Below are 25,761 nucleotides of genomic sequence, written 5' to 3' on the forward strand. Positions count from 1 at the left end.
CAGGCATTACCGCACCTTTTTTTCCCTTTGACCTAAGACTGCCTTAAGAGGATAAAGTGAAGTATTAGTAAGGTTAGTATTAGAGAAAGAAAAACTATCCAGGTCCCATTCGCATTACTCCAACTCCCTCAGTAATCGAGAGCGAATCCTCTCTCCAGGACCCTGCACAGATCAGCAGCACGGCCACTCTCCTCCTCTGGAGAGGTCACCGCCGCTTTAGAAATTGCACTGCTTTAGAAATTAAAAGGGGGGGAAGTTATCTAAGGGATCCCATTTATGATCTTTCTGCTTCTCTTTCCCATTTCCTTTGAACTTGGACTCCTCGCGAGGCACATTTCTTTACTTCTTGCACTTATTAAGCGACCTAAGCCAATTCTGTTTCAGAAAAGGAGTCTTATTGTTTACATATAAATACAAAGTCTGATAGGCCCAATTTTCTTCAGACTCCTATTTTGGTCAAAATAACGATTTTCCCTGTAATGGCTCGCTACTGTATACAGTATTTAAAAATCTTTTCCCTGTTCTTTTCCTAGTTTTGGGATTACTTTCCAATTTTGAAACACTTCTCCCAAGGGGCTGGCTCTCTCTAGGCACCATTCCGGGGACCTTTTTCCCCTGCTCTCGGGAACTCCTATTACCCATCCCTCCAGAATGCTACTGTGAACTCCCCAGCTCACAGGTTAGCACATTCTGATTCTCGGATTTTGGGCCCAATCCCTCAGGAGTACTATACTCCTATCTCGGATTAATTTCACTTCGTCAAGTGCACAGGGTACTGCACACCAACAGTTCCCTCCCGAGACTCTTCCTTCCACGAGCAGCCGCTCCATCCGTCCCTGGCCGTGCCCCTCGTGGGACAGCGGAACTGCAGGTCGGGACTCAGCACTCGCTTCACACTGACAGTGCATCTCAGTCACACACACTCAAGAGTCTCAACCAACCCCCAAGGAAAGAGTTAAATCCCCTTACCTTGGTCCGTGCATGAAGTTACCGGGTCGCAATGGCCAACACCTGTGCCTACCTGCCCCTTGGCTTTCACAGAGCCCGTCCTTTACGAAACAGTCTCGGATTTTTATCGGCCGTACCAAGGAGTCACCTCAGCACCCAGACAGGACCGCTGAAATCAGCGGGGTGCACCTATCCTGTGCAGGGCAGTAGGGAAACTCCCAAAGAGGCGATAATACTCCCGGACGAGCCCCCAAATTGTTGGAAATATCCAAGTAATTTTTGTCAGGATGGTATCTCTGATAAAAGCAGAATTTATTCGCGATTGCAATGGCGGGTGTCCCGCAAGCAGGAGCGCGCCTATGGACAAAACATGACAGCCTTTATACCCTGTTTTCTCCCCCTTGCCTCCCCCCTCCCCTTTTTCCCCAATGGCTGGGTACTCCAGGTTCACAATCTTATCAGAAGGTTTACATTTGCTATTTACTTGTTAATTTATTTGTTATCTGATGTCAGTCAGTAGTCATCCTGTTGTTTCCAAGATGTCTCAGTGCTCTCCTTGTCCTATTGATATGGTGATTTTCTTTAAAGTCTTCGTTAAACAAAGAGCACTGGGGAATGATGCCAGGCCTTCCCATGCCTCTTCAGGCGCTTCCTCGAGCATGCCATGACTTGTTTTCTGGTGTGATCTCGTGCAGGATATTCTTGCAGTGTGTATGACAAAATATACATATATACACCTGTATACAGAGCGTGTGTTCCTCAGAAGGTTCGTCTAGAGGATAAGTGATGTAAACTTATCAGAGATCTTCCCCAAGTTAAGTAGAAGGACTCCCAAAAAGAACTATGATAGCGGAGATCATGAAATAAAAATAATATTATCCAATTCGAATGCAGAAACAACATTTGATTCCTACAAAACTAATACATAATCAGTAGTTTTACTGGAATTTCGATACATATTCATTATACCCCCGAGAGTTCGTTAGCATGCAGATCCTCCCCCCTTACGTGCGTAGTGGGTCGAGGGATGAAGATTTGTTGTTTTCCTCGTGAAGGCTTCTGACCATTTTCGCTGTAAACTCCCGGCCTTTGGAGGGGGGGGGCATCCCCCCAAACTGTTTTCTTCTTGCCCTGTGGACATCTAATCACCTCCCTGCCAAATGTCCTCGGGCTGTTCTCAAACCCTTATCTTTATGGCCTTCATCCCCCTCACTATCCTAGACACAGTGTCTGGCATCCCTTATTTTCTAACAAGCTCTACATTCTTGCTTCTGTAAACTACTTCCCTTCACCCCCCTTATTCTCAGTCAATGTGAAGCCTTCTTGCCTTTTTACTTTCACCTATGGAGCCTGTCTCACCTTTCAGCTTGTGACCATGCTGATTGGAAAAAAACTGATGATGTTAATCTATATCCTTATATCGATGATCTCCTGCTGACATCCGACTCACTGGAGGCAGTAGGACAGGCGGCAGATTCATTAACCACCCATTTACAACAGAGGGGATGGGCTATAAATCCCCAAAAGGTGCAAGGTCCAGGCCTGTCCGTAAAATTCCTGGGGGTGGTTTGGTCAGGAAAGACCAAAGTACTTCCCAGTGCTGTCATAGATAAGGTTCAGGCGTTTCCAGTCCCTACAACATCGAAGCAGCTGCAAGAGTTTCTAGGTATACTGGGTTACTGGCGTTCCTTTATACCTCACCTTGCGCAGCTGCTAAGGCCACTATATAGACTCAGAAAAGAGGGGCAGCTATGGGACTGGGGGAAACAGAACAGGATGCTTTCCAACAAGCAAAACTGGCACTTAAACAAGCCAACGCATCGGGTATATTTGATCCTACCCTCCCAGCCGAGTTGGGCGTTCACGTTACTCAAGACGGCTTCAGTTGGGGCCTGTGGCAACGCCAGAGTTCTGTTCAGAACCTGTTCTGTTCTGTTCTGTTTGGCTGAAGTTATAGTCAAGACCACTCTGCTGATTCAGGGGTGGGTGAAAGATCTGACCCACCTTCCTAAGACAGGGTGGCCCAAGCACAAACAGTGGCACGATGGGTCGCCTACCTCAGCCAAAGGAGCAGTCTGTCTTCATCCCCCTTGAAAGAACTCCAAAAGATCCTAGGCCCAGTGACGTATCACAGTGATGCACCAAAAGAAATACTGGTCACTCCACCAGAGAAGAATCCCATTCAGGAGGGAAAATATCCTATCCTTGAAGATGCCTGTTACACAGATGGGTCCAGCAAGGGCAACCCAAGCAAGTGGAGAGCAATAGCATACCATCCTTCCACCGAGACAATCTGGTTCGACGAGGGGGATGGTCAGAGTAGCCAATGGGCAGAACTGCGAGCCGTGTGGATGGCTATAACCAAGGAACCCGGTGATGGTATCCTGAACATTTGCACAGATAGTTGGGCTGTGTACCGGGGGCTCACTCTTTGGATTGCACAGTGGGTCACCCAGGAATGGACTATCCACGCCCGACCAATCTGGGGCAAAGACATGTGGTTAGACATATGGAATACAGTAAAACACAGGACTGTACGTGTCTACCATGTTTCTGGTCATCAGCCCCTACAGTCACCAGGAAATGATGAAGCCGACACGCTGGCCCGAGTTGGATGGATTGAGAATTCACCATCTGAGAACATCGCCCGCTGGTTACATCAGAAGCTACGGCATGCTGCACAAAAGACAATGTGGGCAGCTGCTAAAGCATGGGGACTGCCCATAGAGCTACCTGATATCATCCAGGCATGCCAGGATTGCAACACGTGCTGCAAAACGAGACCGAGATCGTTGCCCAAAACAACAGCCCATCTTGCTAGGGGACACAATCCTCTCCAGCGATGGCAGGTCGATTACATCGGGCCCTTTCCTCACTCCGAGGAGGCAAGGTACGCCCTGACCTGCGTCGATACGGTAAGTGGGTTACTGCAGGCCTATCCAGTACCGAAAGCAAACCAGGCATATACCATCAAGGCACTCACTAAACTGATGTCTGCCTACGGGACACCTCAAGTCATCGAGAGCAACCAAGGGACTCATTTTACTGGTGCAATGATACAGCGCTGGGCAGAAGAAAATAACACTGAATGGCGATTCCACCTGCCATATAATCCAACGGGGGCAGGCCTCATCGAACGTTATAACGGTATTCTTAAGGCTGCCCTGAAGACAGACTCTCAGTCCCTGCAGGGGTGGACAAAAAGACTGTATGAAACCTTGCGGGACCTGAATGAAAAACCCCGAGACGACAGACCCAGTGCCCTGAGAATGTTGCAGACGACATGGGCCACCCCGCTTAGGATCCAAATTTTGGGCACTGATCATCAGGTAAGACCCCAGATTGGTAACGAAAATAATCTTCTGCTCCCTGCCCCTGAGAATTTAGATCCGGGTACCCATAAAATAAAATGGCCTTGGAAGGTGCAGGTAGGACCCAAGTGGTGTGGCCTACTTGCAGCTTGGGGGAGATTGTTGGAGGTGGGAGGTTCAGTAGTCCCTCCAGTAATAGGTGCATGGCCTACTGATATTGTGGTCAACACTCCGATTTTCATTGCTAAAGGGACTCCCATCATGTCCCTGTGGCAGATCAGGACACTTCCTTTGGTGCCTGATATAATTATGCAGCTGCAGACATCCGTTCTGAAGGTGTGCTACAGGCGGCCAGGATGTGTTCCAGTACAAGCGGAAGTGTTGACCCAAGATAGAAATACGGCCTGTATCTTGCCCTGGAGAGCAGACCTTCCCCTCCTGGTACCTCTGAAACATCTGTATTACTCCCCGTGAGTCTGTGAGCCTTCGGGATCACCCAAAGGAATGAAATGCCATCAAGCGTTCCAGTGTTACTGTCAGATCACATGTAACACCCGGTGATGGTCTGTATGGGGCTGATGGAACACAGAACGGACCTGCACCTCACAGCCGCATGCCTCAAGTAACATCATCGAGCACTGGCCCATAAAACAATATGGACATTCGCTGATCATCACTCGTCTTGAATTGTACCAACACGCGTCACGATGAAAATTGCATAAGCATCACAATATAGCGGATCTCTGTATTACGGAAAGCTTACCCTTTAGTCAACCTGATCATTGGTTCACGCTGTGAAGGGATGGAGTGTATGGGAACTGCTGAGTCATGTCCTGAACCTCTGATTGATCACCTGAGGCAAGCAATGAGTCAGCCAGAGCGGCACAGGTGAAGGCAATTCACCTATCTGATACTCCTGATAGGAGTGGTGTAGTGGTAGCAGATTCTTTTTTGGAGTTGTTGAAAAAATGCCTTGTGGGCATTGGGAGACAAATATTCAATAATTTGTGTTAACGTGTTTAATTTACAGAAAACTGTACAGCAGTCTTAAACTGTTAGTAGAAATGAATTTTTTTGCTGTTTTCAAGAAAGCTCATCAGGTTGATAGTGTAAATATCAAGGAAAATCTAGGCTACGAGTATCTCGTTATTTTTCTGACAGTCTAGTTATTTTGCTGTAGTTGTAGTATGGGTGGGGGAGGGTAGCAGAGAGAGTAGGTGAGTAGATGGAAGAAAGTCACTTGAAAAGAAAGTTTGTTCATGGAATAAAATTACTAGGTTGCAGTCTATGAACCTGATGGATTACTTTAGTTCTTGTCATTATAATTTAACTGTATATTGTATGCCTACACTGGGATACTATTTGCAATGCTTGATTTCTGAAAATACCACTTCAGAAGTGAAATAACATCTTTTTGTATGGCATATGCAAACATGTGCTTATTTTTGTATGTGTGCTGTTAGAGCTTTAAATACTGAGATGAGTACTTTCTGCTTGTTTTACAGACTTGCCTACAATCGTGACCATGGGGGATATGAAGACCCCAGATTTTGATGATCTTCTTGCAGCCTTTGACATACCAGATGTGGTTGATCCAAAAGCAGCTATTGAATCTGCACATGATGATCATGAAAGCCACATAAAACACAATGCACAAACAGATGAAGATTCTCATACACTATCATCATCCGATGTTGGTGTGAGCGTCATTGTGAAAAATGTACGTACTATTGATTCTTCAGAAAGTGTAGACAAGGATGGCCACCATTCCACAGGCAATGGCTTGCATAATGGCTTTCTAATATCCTCAAGTCTTAATAGTTACAGTAAAGATGAAAGCAAGTCATTTAAAGATGATGGGTCAGCTTCTGAGACTACACTAAAGGATTCGGCTTTCAACCAGTTTAGTCCAATTTCAAGTGCTGAAGAATTTGATGATGATGAAAAAATTGAGGTAGATGATCCTCCAGATAAAGAAGAGGTGCGTGGAAATTTCAGAGCAAATTTCTTGACAGATTCTGTATATCAGCAGGAATATGACAAAGTAAAGACACTTGAGGGAGAGAATTTGATTAAATCTGGTATCTCAGTTTCAAGTAGTATAGATAAAAGTAAAGTTGCTAAACGAGAGACAAACTCTGTGACTTTACATGTCTATGAGCCTTTCAAAGCTCTCAAGGCAGAGAACAAATTGATAGAAGACAATTCTGAGAAGCTTCTTGAAAACAGAGTACTTGATGGAAAACTATGTACTGAAAAAAGTGAAACAAATCTTGCCGGCATTTCACAGTCCAAAACAAAGTCATCAGCAAAGCTTTCTTCATGCATTGCTGCGATTGCAGCACTGAGTGCTAAAAAGGCAGCTACAGATACCAGCAAAGATTTACAGTCTAATTCAGGAGAGTCTTCTCCATTACCAAAACATGAAAGTCCCCTAGCTATTGAAAATTCACCTGAATCTCAAAGTCTTATTGATGATGCTAAAAAGCCATCTATAAAACCACCTGATAGTCCCAGAAGTGTATCAAGTGAAAACAGTAGCAAGGGATCTCCATCTTCTCCTGCAGGGTCCACACCAGCAATTCCTAAAGTTCGCATAAAAACCATCAAGACTTCCTCTGGGCAGATCAAGAGAACTGTTACTAGAGTGTTGCCAGAATTTGATTTGGACTCGAGTAAAAAACCAGAACAGACTGCTTCTATGGTAACTTCCATGACATCCCTCCTGTCCTCACCAACTTCTGCTGCTGTTCTTTCCCCTCCTCCTAGAGCTCCTCTCCAGTCCGCAGTTGTTACCAATGCAGTTGCATCTGCAGAACTCCCACCAAAGCAGGTCACTATCAAACCTGTGGCTACTGCCTTTCTCCCAGTTTCAGCAGTGAAAACAGCAGGTTCACAAGTTATTAATTTGAAGCTTGCTAACAATACTACAGTGAAAGCCACTGTACTATCTGCTGCTTCCGTGCAGAGTGCCAGTAGCGCCATTATAAAAGCTGCCAGTGCGATACAGCAGCAGACTGTTGTGGTGCCAGCATCAAGTCTTGCCAGCACTAAACTTGTGCCAAAGACAGTCCATCTTGCTAACCTTAATCTTCTGCCTCAAGGTGCTCAAACCACCTCTGAACTCCGACAAGTGCTAACGAAACCCCAGCAACAAATAAAGCAGGCAATAATTTCTGTAGCAGCTCCACAGCCTTCTAAAAAGGTGTCTCGAGTCCAAGTGGTGTCATCTCTACAGAGTTCTGTAGTGGAAGCATTTAATAAGGTTCTGAGTAGTGTCAACCCTGTCCCAGTTTATATCCCCAACCTTAGTCCCCCTGCCAGTGCTGGAATAACGTTACCGACACGAGGTTACAAGTGTTTGGAGTGTGGTGACTCCTTTGCTCTTGAAAAGAGTCTGACCCAGCATTATGACAGGAGGAGCATGCGAATTGAAGTGACTTGTAATCATTGTACAAAGAACTTAGTTTTCTACAACAAATGCAGTCTTCTTTCCCATGCTCGTGGACACAAGGAAAAAGGAGTTGTAATGCAGTGTTCGCACCTGATTTTAAAACCAGTCCCAGCAGATCAAATGATAGCATCTCCTTCAAGCAGCACTGCTACATCTATGCTTCAAAGCCCAGTGGGAGTTGGCATGCACACTGTAACGAAGATACAGTCTGGCATAACGGGAATAGTCATATCAGCCCCAGCAAGTACCCCCATCGTCCCAGCCATGCCACTAGATGAAGATCCATCAAAACTCTGTAGACATGGTCTAAAGTGTTTGGAGTGCAATGAAGTTTTCCAAGATGAGACATCTCTTGCTACACATTTCCAGCAGGCTGCAGACACAAGTGGACAAGTAGAGTATCATGCATTTAAATTCCAGTGTTTCGCCTATAAGCCTAGGGGACTTTGGAAATGTTTTTTCTTTTATTTAGATGTTAATTATCTGAATCCACGATTAAAAACATAAACTAAAACAACAAAAATTTGCAATCACTTTTATAGTGAGTCAACATTTTTAAATTTTAAATAAGAGTTTTCTTAGAATGTTTTAGGCCCTGAACTCTAGTAAAAAAACAGAACAGAGTGCTTCTACAGTAACTTCCATGACATCCCTCCTGTCCCATCCTCACCAACTTCTGCTGCTGTTCTTTCCTCTCCTCCTATTTTTCCATTTTTTCTAAAATTTAGCATTAGTTTTGTTGCAGCTGAACATTATAATATTGAAATTCATAATAGTCTCTATGATTTTAATGATTTTTTCTGTGCTTTGAAATGTGATTGTCCTATGGAATCCACTTAATTGGCACCCTCATTAACAGCACACCTATTTAACTGGAGTTCTTGATTTGTCCTTGGATTTTATTATTTTCATTTAGCACTAGAAGTGTGTTTGACATTCATTTTACATGCAAGGACTGTAGCAACTAATAAATTGCACATTGATTGATTCTGCTGAATGGATATGTGTTTTTCTGCCTTCATGTCTTTTATAACCAGAAAGTGTTATTCACTAGCATGCATTTCTTCCTGTGTGACCATTTGTTCACTTCTGTTGGCTTTCATTTCCTCTTACAATTGCTAATGAGTTAAAATATATTAGCAAAGAATTTTAAAATGGTTTATATGTGGCCTGATCTGAAAGAAACACATAATTCAATAAAAGTTAGTATTAATCAGTGTGCAGTGTATTTTATAACCCTGTAAGAATTGAGATAAATAATTAAATGATGGTGTGCCAATTAAAAGGGATTCTGGTGTGTTTCAAAGCACTCAGTTAATCTCGATGTAGCAGCTTGTGGCTGCACATCAGCAAGGAGCTGAAAGGCTCAATCCTTGCTCAGACTGATTAAGCCCTGGATATATTCTTGGAATCTTACAGCAGTGTGTGGGATAAGGGTTTAAGTCCTTAAGTTAGGAAGGTAACTCTTCTGCTGATGCATATTAGATTTATCTTTTTTTTCCATAATAGGTTCATTAATGATCATTTGTGATATAAGATCCAGTAGTCCTTGGGAGACCCCTTCAGTGCTTGGTACTATGAAAACAAGGAATTAAGAATACAGTCTATAAGCATAACAAACCAAATGAATGAGACCAGCAAATACAGTGAAAATAGGTTAGGAGGATGAGGCAAGAATAAAATGGAAAAAATAGAGCAAGAAAGATTAAATACTAAAAAGTTCTGTACTTGCTTTCTGTGGGGACTGTTTTAGTACAGCCAGGGAAATAGTTTTTAGAAACACCATTGGCCTTTCTTGCTGCCTCTCTCCAGTGTTTTTTTGCCCTGTTGCTGCAGTTTGTTCTGTGTGCACGTCCTGTTAGATAATGTCTACCCTAGTGCTTTTATTGTAGGAAAACAATGAAGTCTTCATACAATGACAAAATGCAATATCAGTTAAGTAGAAAGTTAAATAAGGGTACACAGATACTGCCCACGGATGTTTATATCTCCTGCTGGGAACTCACTGTCTTATGAGGACTGAGGTATGAACAAGGCCTTAATACCTGCTTAGTAGGGCATGGACTTCCAAATTTAAAAAAAAATAAATAAATAAAAGCAATTTTCATATCATGCCATTTTAAAAGAACATTATTAATTGTTTATAAACATAGTTTTAAAGTGTTTGTTAAACTATCCTCTTAAAAATGAATTAAATATTTTTCTTAGTCATTTTGATATATCAAAACTTGTTTTCATTTCTCTACATTTTTTTAAGTTGCCTTTTATTACATATTGTGTGGTGAAGCTGTATAGTTACATCATAGAAGCCATTCAACTGAAGGGTTGCTTTAGTGAAAGCAGTACCTCCTGCTTTCTTGTCTTTTCATCCTCTCATCAGCTAGCATACGCATCTCTGTAAGAGTAGTGTTTGCTGAATAAAGACTCTGTGTAGGTGTTTATTAATAAATTTCAGTATATTGTTGTGATACGTTACCACTCTAAAAGCTTGAAAAAGAATTATTCTGATTTCTGTTTTCTTAGTGCTTGGCACTGGGTTTTTGTTATGAAGCTGATTATTTTGGGAGAAGAAAACAGAAAAGCTAGATACAATATTTTCACTTGAGGAGGAAGAAAGATAAAAATATTTGGATTTTGCAACTTACCATTCTTCTTAGTGCCCACCTAATTACTCTTAAAATGGAAACTTCACTTTTTATGTGTTACGTTCTTGTTATATTCTTGTTATAAAGGTAGAATGTTTATTTTAAAATAAAAAATAGTAAAATATTTTTAGCAATTAAATAATGTTCCCTATAATATTGTTACCTTTCTGCAATATCTCACGTTAGTAATTCTGTTATAAGGAATGAGACTATTCAGTGATGGGTTTCATGGCTGAATGAAGCCATCACTAACGTACTGGGGAAACAAAGCAACAGGCCTGGGCTAATTCATGTTAATGTTCATCTTATTTACAGCTGTAAGTGTATTGTTCTTGTGGATGCTGCATAACTTATTTACCTTTATACTCATAGTTCTTTTGTATATTTTCCACCTCCACAATTTTTTCATCTGACTCTTTTTTTCTGAAACTTTGACTTCAAATTCAGGCAGGTGATGGTTTTCAGAAACTATGTTTGATTTTGGTATGGGTTGGAATGAGAGAACTGCAATTTAATGCTACCTTAAGCCCAGAATAAAATGGTAAGCAGAAGTGAGTTTCACAGTAGATTCTTCTTGTTCTACAGTAATCAGTTTCAAGTAAATATATTACTGTACTTTTCAAACTAGCAAACCTGTAGCCCTAACAAATAGCATTACTGGCATTTTGTGTCAATCTGAATTACTGACATGGCAGATGAATCTTGCAGACTCCTTGTTGCAGAATTGGAGATACACTTATTTAGGATTGGAATGTTGTATGGCTGTCACGTAACATAGAATCCAGGTTTCTTTTTATAGTGTTTTGGAAGGACTGTGAAAACCCTTGATGTAAGAAGCTTTGTTTTGCTGTTTTCTTACATAATATAAAACTCCAGGTTCAGTATTACATTGCTGCTTATTGATACATGTATGACAAAAGATACATTTTAAGAATGGTACTGAAGCTGAGTAAATGTGGCAAACATATCTTAAGCCAAGTTATGTTAAGTCAGGCTTTGGCCTCCTGTGAGCCTGAGCTGAAGAAAGTTAGCATCCCAAAGCAATTCTGTGCACTGTCTGAAGGTTCATACCATGGCTGTTGGTCAGCTGAGGACAAACACTGGCATTTCTGTAGATATCTATGTGTTTGAGTACAATTTCAGCCTTCCTGTGTCGTAGAGGTTCTAATCAGAGTAATAGTACAAAATGGCTGCAGGTCATTCATCTCAGACAAAGCTTTCTGCAACCTCTATGCTGTCTATTAATTCTTTAGGCTGGTGGTAGTGTTAGTATTTAACCTGAATGTGGAGAATTGTAGATTTTCTTTGGTTAACTTCCTCTGTTTTAAAGTTTTGCATTTTGCCATCTTTCTCTAATCAGGACATTTGAGAACTATGGATGGAGACTGTGTTCAAACACACCATGTGGTGATCACAAAGTAAACAATAAAGTGAACCATATGGAAGAAGACATCTGCTTCAGAGTTGTGTGACCTTAAGATATTTCATGTTAACGTTTCTCCTGAAAATTAATTAAAAAAATTTCACAACTATTTGTATGCAGCCTCAAGAAAGCATTTAGATGAAAAGAAAAAAAAAAAGAGTATACAGATCCTGATACAAAAATACTCTTGTTCTTATCAGTAATATTGTCAATATATAAGGCAATTAAGAAATTATTTTAGACCTTGGTATTAAACAGGGTTCTATTTGAAAAAAAATAATAATAAATTGGCACTGACTGTAAAGGCTTGGTGCTTCAGTTGTTGCAGTTAGGATCTGTCTCTTGCTGATTAAATGGGAACAGGTGATTTTTTTTGTACTGGCAAAGTTGCCAATACTAGTAAGGCAGACTTCTATGAAACCTATTTGTAGCAGTGTAGTTATCTCTTCTGCAACAGTAGCTTTAATTCTGCTACTGTATGCTCTAAATCTTACAATTTTTAAAAGATTCTTAAAGGAGACTGGCCTGAATTGGAAGAAGGGAGTGACTTTTGGTGAAGCCTCAGTAAGAAACTGTTTTTACTTCTTTCTGTAAGAAATTGTTTTAATGTAAGAATGATTTTCTTAATTATTTGAAGATTTCTTTATTCATAAGTTAGTAAATAATTTTTAATACTTTAGAGATGTACACGTCATTCCATCTGCAAGATTCTTATGGATAACACTGCTAAAAATATGTAAATCTTATGTTCATAAGTACCCATGTCATGAAGGAGTCTTAGTTTTGCTTTTAAATCTTCCTAAGTCACTGGTGAAATTCGTAATTCCCAGGTCATAAGAAATAATTTTAAAAGCCCTACAGAGTAAGATCTTAGGAAATGAAGTTAAATTCATTGTTCTGCAAAGACCTGTGCTGGTATTTCTGTTGGAGTCAATGAAGCAACTTTGGTGATAAAAATTAAGCAGAAGCATCTCTCCATACAACTGTCAGCCACTGCTTAGAGATCCTAGAGATATATTGCTGTAGGTGGAACGTTTTCACCAGTGGTTTTACAGGTTCTGTTCTTTGTGCCCTCCAGTGATGGAAAGCAACTGTGAACAAAAGTGAACCCTGTTGACAGCTCTGTTGCATCATTTGCATTTAATCTCAGGAATGGCACAAAGTACCCAAATAATTCCAGTATTTCTGATTTGGCAAATGGTCAATATGTAGCTGAAGATTTTAAAAAATATATATTTATGTGTAACAAAATATAAGAAAAGAATTAGTATAGGAAGTAACTCCCGTACTTGGAAAGATAGCTGTTCAAAGACTTTGTAAATATGTTAGGTATCCATAGTTTTTACTCAGATGCACAATATTTTTGTATTTTACAATGCAGATGCTGGAGTCTAGCCTGAGAAATGCATTTTGAAATTGTCTACAAACTTTCTGATTGATAATACCCCATTTATTGGTATTGAGGATATTCCCAATAGAATTCGTCAGGAGCAAGGATCAAAGAAAGTAAAGATAATTATAATGTACTTCACTCAAGCCCCTTGCACTAGTAAGGTAATCTTGTGAGGCACGTACATAAAATTTAAATAAACTAACATGCATTTTCTATGGTCAGTGGTGAATGAAAGAGCTTTGTTGTGTCGGAATCTGTCTCAGAATGCCAATATATCTGGTGCCAGTTGCTACAAGGTTAGTCAGTCAGTAGAGTCTGAATTTAGACCTTGCCTACTTATTTTGGCTCACATCACAGTCGTAGCATTTAACCTTTTATTTATACTACAGTGTTTGACATGAGAAATTCTGTATAGCTGAACCCAACCTTTTGTTTCGTCTGTTTTGGTTTGTTGTTTAGAAGACATGCAATATCTGCCAGATGCTGCTTCCTAACCAGTGCAGTTTTGCATCACACCAGAGAATTCATCAGCATAAATCTCCATACACGTGTCCTGAATGTGGAGCAATCTGCAGATCTGTCCACTTCCAGACTCATGTCACTAAGAACTGCCTGCATTATACTCGAAGAGTTGGTTTTTGGTCAGTATTATGATTACTTTCATTGTCAATTTATATGTAATTTATGCTTTCAGAAGTAATTTTCCATTTTCATAAGCATTGTTTGTAGAATAGAGCTTCATGGGTTTAAGATTGTCCTGGCAATAATTCTGTTAGTACTATAAATTTTTGAGTAAATAGTGCATTAGAATTCAGCTTTCTTTTGAGCATCTGCTCTTGTATGTTGTTCAATTAGAATATTAGCTAATCTCATCCAGCGATAAAATGTTAGATTCAGGGCTTCACAGTGTCATGGTTCTGGCATGTACCAATGCCTCTATCAATGGCTGAGTCCCTAGCAATGCCACCCAGTTGGTGAGCTTCTCTACTATCCAGCCACACACTGTTGGCCCCGTTGTCTGAAATCAAAGTAACCAGATGACAATAGGCTCATTTGGGTGACGTGAGAAGTCTTTTCTCAGACGTCGAATTTCATTCATTTTCAGAGATCGATCAACAAAGGTAACGATATCTTGCTCACCTCTTACTCTTTCAGGACTTCTTGTTGCCCTCATAGTCGTTGGTGACCGTGGTCTTACTGAGGGCCCCTCCCCTGGACTCAGGTGCTTCTCGTGGATCTCGGAGCAACTCCTCTGGACCTCTTTCCTCCTCTTTCTTCTGTTTTAACTGAGTCAAGATTCGTTTCATTTTCCGTCCTCTTACAGGGGCAACTGACATCAATTGTGGTGCCTCCTGTGGTTGATCACGTTGGTCAGTTCTGATGCTCTCACCCTCTAGCTCTGCTTGGAGTATGTCTTGTTCAATTATGAGAGTATTTAGTTCAGATTGGAGGATGTCGAGTTTGGATCGGAGGGAGTCTCGCTCGGATTTGAAGGCATCTCATTGAGATTGGAGATTCCTTCTCTCAGCTCGGAGATTTTCCCCTTCGGCTTGGAGACTTTCTCAGCTCGGAGACACTGGATTTGGAGACACTGGACACTTGGATTTGGAGACTCTGTTTCTCAACTAGGAGACTCTCTCTGGACCTGGAGATTTTCCCTCTCAGCTCAGAGTCTCTCTTGGAAACTCTCCTTTTCAGCTTGGAGACTCTCTCTTTGGGACTGCAGGGAATCTCTCTCGATTTGGAGGGCATCTCTCTCAGACTTGAAGATATCCCTCTCAGATTGGAGGTCTTTTCTCTCGACCAGGAGTCTCTCTCGCTCATTTTGTACTGTCTCCCTGAGATTCTCCCTTTCAGCTCTCAGACACTCTGTCTCAATTTCACAAACTCTCTCCCTCTCTGGGATAGTATTGAATAAGGCCCGATAAGCATTAGCCAGGCCCCAAATCATTTATGCCTCCTCAGATCTGCCTGAGCCGCAACATTCCTGTCTCAAATAAATGTTTAAGCTCTCAGGGTCTTTCAGGTGTTCAGGAGTAAAGTTCCATGACACCGAAGATGTCCATCTCTCTAAAGTCTCTTCCAAGCCTCTCCACACTCCCTGCCACTCAGTATCCTCTGGCTTTGGGGAAGGCTTCCTCAAAATATGATAAATACAGATACTGAGTGAAATGATGAACAGTAAATTCAGGGAGATCAACAACATGATCAGGTGAGCATTCAAAAACTGCATAAAGGATTCAAAGGAGAGACTGGGAGCCTGCTTAAAAATCCCAAGTTCTGTGAAATTAGCAGCTTCCTCTGCAAACAGGTTTAAAAGAGAAAGCGGAATCATTTTTTTTTTCTCTTTCCAGAAGCAAGATAGCAGTGCTCAAAGTTTACAAATATCTCAGAATATTGGCAGTCTTGCCTGAACTTTCAAGGTCAAGTTTTCAGTGAGCACCTGTGGAAAAGATAAACTTTCCCAACAAAGCTGTCCGAGAGCAGAGAGAGATTCGTTCTAAAAAGCTAAAAAGCAGCTTCTGCCCGCATTCTCCACCAAGAATGTCAACCGTCCATGGGCTGGAGGTCTAGAAAATTCAGATGTATTTTCTTAATTTCAGGTTCATAATGAGCCTCTTGATTTTTTTTCAGAACATTGAATTTTAGACTGTTCTTTTTGGTAGAATAATCCTGTTCTTATTTTCTACCAGAATTTATTATCAGGCTGTGAATGGGCATACTGCACCTGTCTGGTAGCATAGCTAGAACAACTTTGTCAAGTCCTTTTTAATCTATTTGCTGTGTGAAGGAAAGATTCCTCCACTTTACACCACTTGAAGATTACCTTTCTCACTCCAACAGCCTGTTCATCATAATTACTCTTTGGTTTTCCTTTTATTCTTTTTTTTTCCCTGTAATGGCATCTCACTGAGAAAACAGTGATCAGAGGCGTTTTGTGCAAATGTTGCATTTTAAAAGGCATGACAGTTGTTTTATCTTGGATTGTTACTGACTGACTGGCAGACAGCACAGCAAGGGATGGAGAAGCAGCCCGTAGTGCTCTGCTCAGCACTCCTCAGGCATCACCATTCCATCCTATCTGACCACATAGAGGCGAGTTAGAATCCTACCCATCAGATAGCCTCTTCTCCCTCACAGTACCTGTTCCTTTGCTGGGATGCCTGTGACATCTTCCTCTCATGAAGAAAGCATTTTTTGTGCATCAGGCCAGCTGCTGCAGCAGTTGGTTCTCAGCCTGAATCCATGGCCTGACAGAACTCTCAGCTCCTCATGTTTCTTTGGATTCTTTTAATCTTGTCTCCCAACCACAGTGGTCTTTTTTATTATATATTTCTTACATCTGCCTCATCCACTCTTCTGCTCTTTCCCCTCACCTGTGTCTCTTAACATCGTCTTAAGGGACTGTTGACCTGCACCAGTAACACCGGAAAATCCATAAATTCTTCATGAGGAATCATTATAATGTTACTGAACTTCTCAAGATTTACCATTAAGATCTCATGTCACACTAAGTCAATTGCTTTATTTGGAGATACTAAACCAAAAATGCCTAGGCAAAGAGAAGCAGTATCCAGGAGAGTGTAAGGCCCTCCTTGCTGCGCTCCTCATCACTGGGACCTTTCACTGGAGAACCACAGCCTGTCCTGCCTTTCCAAAGGACCTATGGAGCAGCTTCATGTCAGCAGTCCAGGCGAGTTGTCTGACATAAACTGGCTGAACATTTCAGCCTTAAGTTGAATTGCATCCTTCCATGTTGAGAACAAAGGTGATACAGCACTTAAGGAAAGGAAGGTTTGGGCCTTATGAATTGCTTTTAACATAAAACAGTGGATGCTGAGAATTATTTATGACTTTGCATCACTAAAGAATAAAAGCCAGGCAATGGGGAAGGGAGGGATAAGATGGGACCCAACTCTGCTGAGTGACAATGCAGCAGCGGGGCTCTGGGGACTCACTGCAATGAGAGGGCCACACTGCCACTACAAAGAATGGTTCATCTCTGTGTGAGACTGGAAAAGGTGAAGGCCATTTACTTTAGAAAATGCACTGGGAAGTGGAGTGCAGATAGATATAAACTGAATTAGTATTATTAGGAATGTATATTAAGTGCTTAAAAAAGAAAGGGTGATATTTCATAAAATTCAAAGGTGGGACATTTTAAAAGAAAAATAATTATTGAGTGCAATTTTTAACTATTTCCTGCTTTATTGCTGTCATAAAAGCATGAAAACAGTTGGAAAATTGTGTGATGTTTATACAAAAATCATATTACCGTGATAGATGCAAAAATTATTATTTTGGAAGCTACAGTTCTAGGTTTAAATTGTAAAACCCTTACTGCAAAATAAGAAATTTGTTGATTTGAGAGATGATGTAATTGCTTATTGCAGCTTATTCTTGTACTTACTGGATAGTACTTAGTCCTTGAAGTGCATGAAACTAAAAGGGGACATTGTGTGTAGAAATGCTCATGTGCTAATTTTAATTCAATTTTTTAATAATTTTATTTTAGAATAGATGCGGAAAGGTCATAAATTTTTGACACTGCAGAAGTATGTTTTGAAAAATATTTTCAGAATTCCAATCTAATACATTGATGTGATTGTAGAGATTCAGTTTAGTTGTCTTGAATTTAAATTTACTCTTTCTTTTTTATCCAAGCAAATCAATTATTAGTACCAAAGGTCATTAATATTATGACTTCATTAAATCTAAACAAGGGAAATGGTCTAAATGTTTTGTTTACTGGTTTTCCATTTTGGTGGTAGCAGTGTACCTTGCACAATCCACTGCATGTGAAAAAAAAATGCATTTTGTAAAACTCTTTACAAATTTGCAAAGCATTCTTTTCACAATCAATGGAATATTTCTTTGTTGACCCTTCTGTCTATTCTGTTGTAATCCCATAAAACATGTTCTGACTTCATCTCTTAGATTTACAAAGATAAATTTGGGAAATTTCTTTTCTCCTTTTAGATAAATCTCTGCTTATATTGATTCCTACTCTGTCATTCATACTTTTAAATTGACAGAATAACGTAGTTTTATCCGGTTGTGTATATATGCTCACTTCTTTCACTTGCTTGAAAACCAGTGTTGATTCTGTGTCTTGCAGTACTGCTTTTTGCTAGGCTGAACTGACTCTTCTCCATTCTTTTTTTGCAGCTGTGTGCATTGCAATGTTGTGTACTCTGATGTGGCGGCACTCAAGTCTCACATTCAAGGTTCTCATTGTGAAGTCTTTTACAAATGTCCTATCTGTCCCATGGCATTTAAGTCTGCTCCCAGCACACATTCCCATGCCTATACACAACACCCAGGTATCAAGATAGGCGAACCAAAGTAAGCAAAATTAATCTTTTTAATGTACTTGCCTGCATTTTAATAACTTAGGAAATTGCATTCTGTTCTGTGCTTACAAAACATTAAGTACCATACAACCAACAGTTTGTCATCCGTTTGGTAATGTGTGGTGTTCTTGTGATATTTTCATGTGTTTTTATCTAGGAATTTGGCAAAAGTTAAAGAGGGAAGATTTAGGTTGGATGTGAGGGGGAAATTCTTTACTCAGAGGTGGTGAGGCACTGGCACTGGCACTGCTGCCCAGAGCTGTGGGTGCCCCACCTCTGGAGGTGCCCAAGGCCATCGATGGGGCCCTGGGCAGCCTGAGCTGGTGGAGGGCACCCTAGCCCACAGCAGGAGTGGAGCGGGGGGAGGGGCACTTAGAACTGAACTGTACTGTGATCTTTCTGTGAATTACAAAAGTAATTCAGACAGCCTACTAGTGTGGCTTATCCCTGGTTTTTAGTCTACTTGTATGCATTTTTACTGCAAATTAAGAAAATGTGATTCCTAAAAGAACTGCTAAGACTCATCAGCACTTCTGTAGCAGTTCTCACAACATCTGGATGAAAAGGTCAGAAAAAAATTTCTTGTTTTGTCACGTGCTTACAGACAGCTGTCTGGTAGGTTAATTTGGAAGGTTGGTTCTTTCAGTGCTGGCAGTGCTCAGGGGTTGAGGTGTGTGCTTGTGGGGGGACCTCCAGGCAGCAGTCACCACAGAGCTGTGGGGTTCCTTGGGGCATGCACTGCTGGTGACTGTACAGTGCTTCATGCAAGCTGTGAGCTCTGGGGGCAGTGTGCTCGGTTTTAGCTGCACTTAGGCTATTGCATCACAAGAACAAGCCCAGGCTATTAGGTGAGAAGTGCTAGCTATTAGATTTGTCCAGGGCTGCCCTCCAGTTCAGAATAAAAATATTCATAGAGCTATACTATGTAAGCTTTTTGTGATACATGAGCTCTCTTTTCTGGATTAAGGCCAAACTCTTTTCATTCTGCAGCTGGGAAGGTTGCACATAACATCAGTAAGTGCTTTACTGAAGGCAGCAAGGAGCATAATTTCTCTTGGAAAGAGTCCAGCGGTGGGCCATGAAGATGGTGAAGGGCCTGGAGCATCTCTCTTATGAAGAAAGGCTGAGTGAACTGGGTCTGTTCAGCCTTGAGAAAAGAAGACTGAGAGGGGACCTGATCCAGGTCTATAAGTATCTAAGGTGGGGGGGCAGAATGGCGAGGACATACTCTTTTCAGTGGTGAGTGGAGACAGGACAAGGGGAAACGGCCGGAAACTGCAGCATAGGAAGTTCTGCACAAATGTGCGCAAGAACTTCTTTACAGTGAGGGTGACGGAGCACTGGAACAGGCTGCCCAGGGAGGTTGTGGAGTCTCCTTCTCTGGAGATGTTCAAGACCTGCCTGGATGCCTACCTGTGCTACCTGGTGTAGGGAACCTGCTTTGGCAGGGTATTTGGACTTGATCTCTGGAGGTCCCTTCCAACCCCTACAATTCTGTGATTCTGTGATTCTGTGATAATTAGGAACTGAGATTCAGATCTCAGTTGTACAGATGTTGAATATTCAGGTACTCCACTGCAGTCAGTGGGAGCTGCAGGTGCAGCACATGTGAAATTCAGACTTCATGCTTCACAGATCACAGCCTTTCTTCTGCCTTCCTCCTCTGTTGGCAACAGCATGGTGCTGTGGAAAGAGGGACAGGCAACTCAGAATGAATACAAGGAAGTCGTTAGGATGTTGTCACGGAGTTGACCAGATCAATCTATGTCCGTGACAGGGGCGACAGGCCTCTGCCCTCCCCCCCCCCACCCCAGTCCCACAAAAATGGGAAGGAAGGAAGGGAGGAAAAGAACAGCGGCAACAATCTATGGAGGAAAACTTATTTTACTATAATACCAGAATACAAGATAACACAATAGATACAATTTAATTGCAATTGAGATTAATAAATCAGACAAGATGAGAGAGAGAGAGTTGCCAGGACCGATTCAAACCTGAAAAGCTTGGAACGGCTAGGAAAGCACCCTCCAGCACCCACTGCCAGGCAGCAAGAGAGCGCCCCCCCCCCCACCCGGAAGGGCCAGATCCCGTGACTTCTGTAATGTACAGGGATAGGTACTTGGAATTGGGGCAGTGACACTTTAATGCCCCGTACACTACATGATGTTTTGATGTGGAATACTGAAATCCAAAAACAAAAAAGCAAAAACATAGAACCATGACATTCCACCCCTTATTCTACATCGTTACATCATGCTGAGAATATATATACATATATACAAACAAACAAAAAAATGATTAAAATGCACACGTGGCTATATATATATACATAAAATTAGTAACTGCACTCCCCCGGCATCAAGTTTCCTTGTGGTACACATTGGACATCCCCATTCTTCTGCATTACCCACCAAGTGGATCCTGGTCCCTGGGCAAAAACTGTACCACGGAGAGGTTTGCCCTTTCCAGAAGCTGGAAGAACCCAAACTGCCTTTCCTAACATGTTCTTTACATGTACAACAGGGACTTTATCTCCCTCTACGGTATGAAGTGAACTGGATTGGTTAGGACCATCACGATTGACAGATCCTCTGGTATTGACTAACCAGGTGGCTTCTGCCAAATGCTTCTCCCAGAGCTTAAATGTTCCGCCACCCAGTGCTTTTAACATCGTTTTTAACAATCCATTGTATCGTTCAATTTTACCAGAGGCTGGTGGATGATAGAGAATATGGTAAATCCACTCAATGCCATGATCTTTGGCCCAAGTATTTACAAGAGAATTTTTGAAATGAGTCCCATTATCTGACTCAATCCTTTCTGGGGTGCCATGTCTCCACAGGACTTGTTTCTCGAGACCCAGTATGGTGTTTCGGGCGGTAGCATGGGGTACTGCATATGTTTCGAGCCACCCAGTTGTTGCCTCCACCATGGTGAGCACATAATGCTTGCCATTGCGAGATCGTGGCAAGGTAATATAATCAACCTGCCATGCCTCCCCATATTTGTACTTTTGCCATCGCCCTTCCTCCCACAGAGGTTTCATCCTCTTGGCTTGTTTGATGATGGCACATGTTTCACAGTTATGAATAACCTGTGCAATGGCATCCATAGTTAAGTCCACCCCTCGGTCTCTAGCCCATTTGTATGTTGCATCTCTCCCTTGATGACCTGAGGTCTCATGGGCCCACCGAGCCAGAAATAATTCACCCTTGTTCTGCCAGTCCAGGTCTATTTGAGCCACCTCAATTCTGGCAGCTCGGTCTACCTGATGGTTATTTTGCTGTTCTTCAGTAGCCCGACTCTTGGGCACATGAGCATCTACATGACGCACCTTTACAACTATAGTCTTTGTTCGGGCAGCAATGTCTTTACACAGTTCAGCAGCCCAAATAGTTTTACCCCTTCTTTGCCAGTTATTTTGCTCCCACTGCTGTAACCACCCCCATAAGGTATTCGCTACCATCCATGAGTCAGTGTAACGACAGAGCATTGGCCACCTCTCCCGTTCAGCAACATCTAAGGCCAGTTGGACAGCCTTTACCTCTGCAAATTGGCTTGATTCTCCTTTCCCTTCAGTGGCCTCTGCAACTTGTCGTGTGGGGCTCCACACAGCAGATTTCCATCTGCGATGCTTTCCCACAATATGACACGATCCATCTGTGAACAGGGCATATTTCTTTTCATTCTCTGGTAGTTCATTGTATGGTGGGGCTTCTTTAGCACGTGATACTTCTTCTCCTGGTGGTGTTCCAAACTTCTTACCTTCAGGACAGTCCATGATGACTTCTAGGATTCCTGGACGGCTGAGGTTCCCCATCCATGCTCGTTGTGTAATCAGTGCAATCCACTTGCTCCAAGTGGCATCAGTAGCATGATGGGTGGAGGGAACCTTTCCTTTAAACATCCAGTTCAGCACTGGCAGTCGAGGTGCCAGAAGGAGCTGTGTTTCAGTACCGACTACTTCAGAAGCAGCCCGAACCCCCTCATAAGCGGCTAAGATCTCCTTCTCAGTTGGAGTGTAGCGCTCTTCAGACCCTCTGTACACCCAACTCCGGAATCCCAGGGGTCGGCCTCGGGTCTCTCCTGAGGCTCTTTGCCACAAACTCCAAGTGGGACCGTTCTCTCCAGCAGCATTATAGAAGATGTTCTTTATACCCTGTCCCGTCCGTACTGGCTCTAGGGCCACGGCACGGGCTATCTCCTGTTTAATCTGTTCAAAAGCCTGCTGCTGCTCAGGGCCCCATGTAAACTCATTTCTCATTCGCGTCACATAATAAAGGGGGCTTACAATGAGGATGTAGTTTGGAACATGCATTCTCCAAAAGCCCACTGCACCCAGAAAAGATTGTGTCTCTCTTTTGCTAGTGGGTGGAGACATAGCAGTGATTTTGTCGATCACATCTGTCGGGATGTGGCGACGGCCATCTTGCCACTTTATACCTAGGAACTGAATCTCCTGGGCAGGTCCTTTCACTCTGCTTTGCTTAATAGCAAAACCAGCACTCAGAAGAATTTGGATCATTCTCTCTCCTTTTGTAAAGACTTCTTCTGCTGTATCGCCCCACACAGTGATATCATCAATGTACTGCAGGTGCTCAGGAGCACTGCCCTGTTCCAATACAGTTTGGATCAACCCATGGCAAATGGTCGGGCTGTGTTTCCACCCCTGGGGCAAACGGTTCCAGGTATACTGAATGCCCCTCCATGTGAAAGCAAACTGTGGCTTACATTCTTCGGCCACAGGAATGGAAAAGAAGGCATTAGCAATGTCAATGGTGGCATACCACTTGGCTGCTTTTGACTCCAGTTCATACTGGAGTTCTAACATGTCCGGCACAGCAGCACTCAGTGGGGGTGTGACTTCATTCAGGCCATGGTAGTCCACCGTCAGCCTCCATTCTCCACTGGCTTTACGCACTGGCCATATGGGGCTGTTAAAAGGCAAGTGAGTTTTGCTGATCACTCCCTGACTCTCTAGTTGACTAATTAACTTATGAATGGGGAGTAAAGAATCCCTGTTAGTGCGGTACTGACGCCTGTGCACCATTTTTGTAGCAATCGGTACGTGTTGCTCTTTTACTCGCAGCAGCCCCACAACAGATGGATCTTCTGACAGGCCAGGCAAAACAGACAGCTGCTTAATGTTGTCTGTGTCCACAGCAGCTATTCCAAAGGCCCATCGATACCCCTTAGGATCCTTGAAATGCCCCCTTCTGAGATAATCAATACCTAATATACACGGAGCCCCTGGGCCCGTCACAATAGGATGTTTTTGCCAGTCCTTACCAGTGAGGCTTATCTCAGCCTCCAACACAGTCAATTCTTGAGAGCCCCCGGTCACTCCAGAAATATGGATTGATTCTGTCCCTTGGTGACTCGAGGGCATCAGAGTGCACTGTGCACCAGTGTCCACCAGGGCCTTATATTTCAGTGGTTCTGATGTGCCAGGCCATCGAATCCACACAGTCCAATATACTCTATTATCCCTTTCCCCCCCCGACTGAGGGCAGGGCCCCTCTATTCATTACCTGTGGTAACTGGAGCAACTGCACTGGTGGTAGATCTGCTTTGTAATTCTTTCACCCGGGCTCGTAGTACAGGAGTAGTTTGACCGTGCCACTTCCCCATGTCTTCTCTATGGTCACGTAGGTAATACCATAAGGTAACTCGCGGTGTATTACCCCTTACTTGAGCCGGAGAGCGTTTGCTTCTAACAGCTGAGATCTTTGACGGTGCACGTGAGAAGGAAGGTTCATCGTCTTTAGCTAGGTGGGCTTGCTTGCATACATTTTATCATCTCCTTCACCTCCTTCATATCCTTCGATAGACTCTTTTGATTATCCTGATCTTCATCAAGTGTTTCTGATACTGCTACAGGTTTGTCACGGTTAATCAGTTGAGGCACTTGCTCCGTCATCATTCTTGATATAGCAGCAACGGCAGCATGAATTGGGGACAGCAATTGTTCGTAGTTTTGGAGCGTAACAATTAATTCATAAACTAAGGGCGTTCTCTGTTGTTCGTTGAATCTGTCACACGCTGACATCAGTGTAGAGACATATTTGTCTGGCGCTGTTGTCACGATTTTCTGCCATATCTCAGGCGTTGTCCTCACCTTTTCAGGGTCGCGGTTTTGGTGTGGTTGGTTAGGAACAAAGTCAGGGTCATACAGCATTTCCACCACGCCTATTTCCCTCAAATACTGGATACCCTTTTCCACTGTATCCCATTTTTTCATTGCAATCTTCAAGCCATTTTTGAAGGGATACTTTTCCTTCACGGCTGTTAACACTCGTTCCCAGAGGGAGGCAGCCTCATCCGAACATCGACTAATTTCTCTATCAATAGCTGGATCTCTGGCAATGGCACCCAGTTGGCGAGCTTCATTACCATCCAGAGGCAAGCTATGGGCCCCACTGTCCCAACAGCGAACCAACCAGGAAACAAGACTTTCATTCGGGCGCCGTGTAAACTCCTTTCTTGAACCTTGGATTTCAGTCATCTTTAGAGGCCGGCGAGTAGTAATAGAGACTTCCTCTTCATCACTCTCTTCTGCACGTCTCTTAGTTTTCCCTTTTGCCTTTCGCGATGGTGGTGGTTCTGAGGAGGGCCCCTCGCCTGGATCTTCCTCCACCTCCTCCTCCTCCTCTTCTCTTTTTCGTTCAAGACGCGAAGACACTCGTTTCCATTTCTTGCCCTCCACAGGAGCAACCGGTATTGTTACTGGTGTCTCCTGTGATTGATTAGATTTGACTTGGGGATTTTCCCCTTTGGCTTGAACCTCAGCTCGGAAACTCTCTCTCTCCAAAATGGTATTATATAGGGCACGGTAAGCACAAGCCAAACCCCAAATAAGTTGTACCTCCTTAGATTTATGTAAGCCGCATAGTCCCTGATTCAAATATTGGCTTAGTTTCTCAGGATCCCACAGGTGTTCAAGAGTAAAATCCCATGACACTGCGGGTCCCCATGCTTCTAAGACCTTTCCTAAACCTCTCCATATCCCCTGCCAGTCATCATTCTCTAGTTTTGGAGAAGACTCCTTCCCCTTATTACAAATAAAGAATACATTCAGGAGAATTGATGACATGCACACCACCATGACTATTAATTCAGGATTCAAAAAACGTTTGACAAACCGAAAAGAAAACCCGGAGACTGGTCTGAACATCGTGTTGTTTGTAAAATTAGCTATTCCATTTGGGATGTAGTTGTTTGTGAAATTAGCCA

General features: G+C 42.6%; 2 protein-coding genes across 10 annotated transcripts in view; one reads left to right on the forward strand and one right to left on the reverse strand.

Annotated features, from left to right (window-relative positions):
* The window catches only part of LOC125687566 (uncharacterized), a 71,238-nt gene extending 47,313 nt beyond the window's left edge, over positions 1-23,925 (reverse strand). The window contains exon 1 of the mRNA XM_048932748.1: positions 21,515-23,925. Within this exon, the coding sequence (XP_048788705.1) occupies positions 21,515-23,917 (2,403 nt within the window). The 5' untranslated portion in view covers positions 23,918-23,925. The remainder of the gene's footprint in view (positions 1-21,514) is intronic.
* The window catches only part of LOC125687565 (zinc finger protein 532-like), a 135,582-nt gene that overhangs the window by 52,100 nt on the left and 57,721 nt on the right, over positions 1-25,761 (forward strand). For all 9 annotated transcript variants that reach the window (XM_048932740.1, XM_048932739.1, XM_048932747.1 and 6 more), the window contains 3 exons: positions 5,765-8,106; positions 13,634-13,815; positions 18,344-18,520. In XM_048932740.1, coding sequence (XP_048788697.1) covers positions 5,785-8,106; positions 13,634-13,815; positions 18,344-18,520 — 2,681 coding nt within the window. In that variant the 5' untranslated portion in view covers positions 5,765-5,784. The remainder of the gene's footprint in view (positions 1-5,764; positions 8,107-13,633; positions 13,816-18,343; positions 18,521-25,761) is intronic.

The sequence above is a fragment of the Lagopus muta genome (genome assembly GCF_023343835.1).
Source record: "Lagopus muta isolate bLagMut1 chromosome W unlocalized genomic scaffold, bLagMut1 primary SUPER_W_unloc_1, whole genome shotgun sequence".
NCBI lineage: Eukaryota > Metazoa > Chordata > Aves > Galliformes > Phasianidae > Lagopus > Lagopus muta.